The 5,944-nt window shown below is 32.3% G+C and overlaps 1 protein-coding gene across 1 annotated transcript in view; it reads right to left on the bottom strand.

Annotated features, from left to right (window-relative positions):
* The window catches only part of LOC106469469 (protein amalgam-like), a gene marked incomplete at its 5' end in the record, with an annotated part of 35,084 nt that overhangs the window by 25,027 nt on the left and 4,113 nt on the right, over window positions 1-5,944 (bottom strand). Inside the window, one exon of the mRNA XM_022398002.1 lies at window positions 3,906-4,119. Within this exon, the coding sequence (XP_022253710.1) occupies window positions 3,906-4,119 (214 nt within the window). The remainder of the gene's footprint in view (window positions 1-3,905; window positions 4,120-5,944) is intronic.

The following is a 5,944-nucleotide window of genomic DNA, read 5'->3' as shown; positions in this document are numbered from 1 at the left end:
TAAAGAAGTGAGATCAACTAATGCTTTGTACTATGATATAAAGAACAAGGTCAACTAATGCTTTACACCATGATATAAAGAAGTGAGATCAACTAATGCTTTGTACTATGATATAAAGAACAAGGTCAACTAATGCTTTACACCATGATATAAAGAACCTGTAAAGCATTAGTTGACCTTGTTCTTTATATCATTGTGTAAATCATTAGTTGACCTTGTTCTTTATATCATGATGTAAAGCATTAGTTGATCTTGTTCTTTATATCATGATGTAAAGCATTAGTTGACCTTGATCTTTATATCATGATGTAAAGCATTAGTTGACCTTCCATGATATAAAGAACAAGGTCAACTAATGCTTTACACAATGATATAAACGGTAAGGTCAACCAAAGCCTTTCATCATGATATAAAGGGTAAGGTCAACTAATGCTTTACACCGTGATATAAAGAACAAGGTCAACTAATGCTTTACATAAAGAGTAAAGTCACTCATAACAGCATGTTGGCCTTCTTTTACCCAAAGAAGTTATCCCAATGCGGAGTTTATAAACAGAGTTATTACGAATCTGTGTCGTCATAAGCGTTGATTCCCAGAGCGTCACCAGAGAATGATAGCTCCATAGAGTGTCACCATAGGACAAATAGTTCTTACTGGATCCGCCAGAGAGTGTGAAAATATTGATAATGTCCTATTCATTGTAATGGACAATATAATCACAGGTTATGATTACAAAATTCACTGACTTTATGGTTATCATTTTAGTCACTTTCAACAGATGATAAAAAAGTCGTTGTTAATTGAATAATAAAATAATTAGTAATGTCGTAACCTTCGATTACAACAGTGGACGTCATAGTTAACTTTCTTTTTATCTCGACTTCAAAACTTCAGACACAATATTTATTATATCTGCAGAATCAACGTGAAAGATTTCTAAGTTTTAATTTCAGTTCGTTATCCTTGTATCCAATAATATACGTAATATTGTTGTGAGTTATTAATAAAAGTAGTTAAAGTAATGACGAATTAAGAATTGACAGTAGTTAAAGTAATGACGAGTTAAAAATTGACAGTAGTTAAAGTAATGACGAATTAAGACTTGACAGTAGTTAAAGTAATGACGAATTAAGAATTGACAGTAGTTAAAGTAATGACGAGTTAAAAATTGACAGTAGTTAAAGTAATGGGTAATTAAGAATTGACAGTAGTTAAAGTAAAGACGAGTTAAAAATTGACAGTAATTAAAGTAAAGACGAGTTAAAAATTGACAGTACTTAAAGTAATGACGAATTAAGAATTGACAGTAATTAAAGTCACACGTATTAAAAATTGACAGTGATTAAAGTAATGACGAATTAAGAATTGACAGTAGTTAAAGTAATGACGAGTTAAAAGATGACAGTATTCATTACTATTGTTTTAACTTCTGTTTAATTTGTCATTACCTACATAGTCTTTAGACGGGCTAATTTTATACATTTTAGTTCTATTACGTTTGATTTTACATTTTTAAGTGTGTGTGTCACGTGTTCTATATGTTTTAATACAGAAATATTCTATTGAGTATATGTCTCAACAATTTGATATAGGCCTAAATGCTTTGTGGTTCTATTTTTAAATGAATTGAAATATCCTACAGAAAAAAAAACAGCAATCGTATCATTCTGTAAAGCACGGATCTTATATCAGGTCACATGATACCGCTTGACAAATCAGAAAACAGTACGAGATAGATACATATTTTGTTTGATTTATATAGTATAAGAAATTATTTTAAAAGCGTTCCACCAAATCACGTGACTATAGAACGTCACGGGCTACCCGATCAGACAAAACAATAAGTATTACCAGCTAATCTGTTTAACGTTATTTACATAATACGTGTCGGATTGAGAGAGTTGTATAGCTTGTAGTTAGAATCAACTGTAATGAAATCAGCCCTTTTGAAGTCTATATAAGTAATGATGAGAAAATAAAACCGTCGTAATGGTTGAATATACAAAAACAGATTTGCGTTTGAAAATACTGAATTTTCTTTAGTTAGGTTTATATATTTGCAAAGGATGTATATCTAAAGTTTAAAAGTTTTGTGTATCACTTAACTTAAGAATGAAAACGCTCCAAATTAGTTGAATGGACGGCAACTACCTGTTGTAGAAACACAACTGTAGAGTAACGACGTTTCGAAAGTTTTCTGCCGTTCAGGTCAGTGTGTGTATACGGTGTTTGTCGGTCATTATTGTATTCTGGTGGATTGTGGAGAGCGTGTTATGATTGGTTGGTTTATCCCAGTTTCTGATTGTGCTCTCCAGTTGTAAGTTAATCTAATGTTTGAATAATCAAATGAATAAACCGTGAAGGGGACTTCAAAAAATAATAAAACAAATATGATGAGATACAAAAAATATGACGTTTATTATGGGATACACGGATTCTGAAACGAAATTACAAATTCCTTCATCATGTTATTGAAGAAATGATAAGGATGGTGTCTGAAAATTCGCAGTCGAGGTCAAAACAAAGTTTTTATGAAGTCTACTTTTTGTAGTCCCTGGGTGGAACATTGACTGGGTGGAACATCGACTGGGTGGAACATCGTGTCTACTTTTTGTAGTCCCTGGGTGGAACATCGATCGAATTTAATTGAAATATATTAGTTTTAGAACATAGTAAAATAAATTCGATAACGAGGAACCAACTTTGAGACTACTAATGGCTGGAGACGGCTTGAATGGGTAATGAAGAAAAACTTTAACATAACAGCAAATGATGATGACAAAACTTTGTCGAAACGTTGTACATTTGCTGTTATGTTAAAGTTATATTAAAGGTTTTCTTCATTACCCATTCAAGCCGTCTCCAGCCATTAATAGTAAAATAAAATCATAACCAAAAAAAAGAGATCTCTGTTATAATAAAATACATGAGTATGAGATCATCAATCTGCTTTATTGTTACACCGTCTGGTGGAGTTAAAATGAACTACTTCCCCTGTGCTGACATTCTGTGGAACTATACGTCCTCTGGCAGCTGTCTACGGAACTAACGTCCTCCGGTGGCATTCTAAGGAACTATTCGCTCTCAGTAACGCTCTAAGGAACTGACACCTATGAAGTCACAGATCACGTGATATCCACTCTCTAAAAGCTCCCCAATATGTGGTATCCTCTTCAACCACTCCCACTCTTTTGGGCGAGGGTTGGGCTGGGGTACTACTACTATCAAGGCATAAAAAACAAGGTCCATCAAAGCTGTACGCTTTGGTTTGATGAAAAAGATATGTTAACTTTTAATTCATTGCCTAAAGAGTAAACCCAAGTTAAATATGTCATTATCTGGAAACCGACGTGGTTTTTATACACAGTATCTTACCTTCTAGATGGACAGTATCTTACCTTCTACTTGGACAGTATCTTACCCTCTACGTAGACAGTATCTTACCTTCTACTTAGACAGTATCTTACCTTGTACTTGGACAGTATCTTACCTTCTACTTAGACAGTATCTTACCTTCTACTTAGACAGTATCTTACCTTCTACTTGGATAGTATCTTACCTTGTACTTGGACAGTATCTTACCTTGTACTTGGACAGTATCTTACCTTCTACTAGGACAGTATCTTACCTTCTATTTGGACAGTATCTTACACTCTACTTGGATAGTATCTTACCTTCTACTTGGACAGTATCTTACCTTCTAGATGGACAGTAACTTACCTTCTAGATGGACAGTATCTTACCTTCTACTTGGACAGTATCTTACACTCTACTTGGATAGTATCTTACCTTCTACTTGGACAGTATCTTACCTTCTACTTAGACAGTATCTTACCTTCTACTTGGATAGTATCTTACCTTCTACTTGGACAGTATCTTACCTTCTACTTAGACAGTATCTTACCTTCTACCTGCAAGTAGAACTTTTTATGTTGAACTGGATGAGAGTCAGTACTAGTGACGCATGCGTACAAACCAGAATCTTCCGGTCGAATGTTACGTATGGTTAAACACCAGGTTTGATTCCCATTCCTCTGAACGCTAATTCGACGGTCACGTGTGATCATCTGATCTTGTAGAGATAACAGTTTTTCTTCACCCTCGTTTATCCACGCCACCTAGTGTTAGATTTACAAACAGACTTCAAACCTTCACAGGTTAAGAAAATGACTTTTTCCAAGAGAACAGTGAACTCTTGTAGCTTTCATCTAAATTAAGATATGAACACTGTGTGTTTAAAACATGCATAATTTCAATTTTATGATGTGTTCCTAAATGAAATGACCAAATCAAACAATATCGTCATTGCCTGGCCAGTGGCAAGCAGTGGCCTCGTTTTTCTTCTGTTGATTTTGTAACATTCTGCTAGCCGTTTTATATAAATTCAGTTTCATTCTGTCGTCTCAGATATTATCAAAAAATTATTAAGAATTTCAATGAAAAACAAGTCAACAACACGTAGATAATCTTAACAAGTGATACAAATGTCTTTATTACTTCATTAACTTAACAACTGATAGAGATGTCTCTGTTACTTCATTAACTTAACAACTGATAAAGATGTCTCTGTTACTTCATTAACTTAACAACTGATACAGATGTCTCTGTTACTTCATTAACTTAACAACTGATAAAGATGTCTCTATTACTTCATTAACTTAACAACTGATAAAGATGTCTCTATTACTTCATTAACTTAACAACTGATAAAGATGTCTCTATTACTTCATTAACTTAACAACTGATAAAGATGTCTCTATTACTTCATTAACTTAACAACTGATAAAGATGTCTCTATTACTTCATTAAATTAACAATTAATAAAGATGTCTCTATTACATCATTAACTTAACAACTGATAAAGATGTCTCTATTACTTCATTAACTTAACAACTGATAAAGATATCTCTGTTACTTCATTAAATTAACAACTGATAAAGATGTCTCTATTACTTCATTAAATTAACAATTAATAAAGATGTCTTTGTTACTTCATAAACTTAACAACTTATAAAGATGTCTCTATTACTTCATTAAATTAACAAAATATTTGTGTATAAAGTATGAACTAACGATAATGATAATAAGAAGATCAACTGGTTTTGTTGTATTTCCTTACAATGACTTGATATTGGACTTCGAGAACTACTGTGTATGTATATACAATATCTTATGTTAAGATAAACGTGACAACGCTCCTTCTTTCATCGATGCTCTGTTCTTTTGTTGGTTGTTTCTTTGTGGTGAAAGTGAAATTGATTCGCGTATTCTGCTAGAAGACAAAATAATTCTCTAAAATAAATAAACTAGAAGACACTGCAATCCAAAATAATTCTCTACAATAAATAAACTAGAAGACATTGCAATCCCAAATAATCCTCTAATGTAAATAAACTAGAAGATACTGCAATCCAAAATAATTCTCTAAAGTAAATAAACTAGAAGACACTGCAATCCAAAATAATTCTCTAAAATAAATAAACTAGTAACCACTGCAATCCCAAATAATCCTCTAATGTAAATAAACTAGAAGATACTGCAATCCAAAATAATTCTCTAAAATAAATAAACTAGTAGACACTGCAATCCCAAATAATCCTCTAATGTAAATAAACTAGAAGACACTGCAATCCAAAATAATTCTCTAAAGTAAATAAACTAGAAGATACTGCAATCCAAAATAATTCTCTAAAGTAAATAAACTAGAAGACACTGCAATCCAAAATAATTCTCTAAAGTAAATAAACTAGAAGACACTACAATCCAAAATAATTCTCTAAAGTAAAGAAACTAGAAGACACTGCAATCCAAAATAATTCTCTAATGTAAATAAACTAGAAGATACTGCAATCCCAAATAATTCTCTAAAGTAAATAAACTAGAAGATAGTGCAATCCAAAATAATCCTCTAAAGTAAATAAACTAGAAGATAGTGCAATCCAA

Source organism: Limulus polyphemus, unplaced genomic scaffold (assembly GCF_000517525.1).
Source record: "Limulus polyphemus unplaced genomic scaffold, Limulus_polyphemus-2.1.2 Scaffold3502, whole genome shotgun sequence".
Lineage (NCBI taxonomy): Eukaryota > Metazoa > Arthropoda > Merostomata > Xiphosura > Limulidae > Limulus > Limulus polyphemus.
The sequence above is the reverse complement of the archived record's forward strand: the minus strand, read 5'-3'. Positions and strand labels throughout refer to the sequence as shown.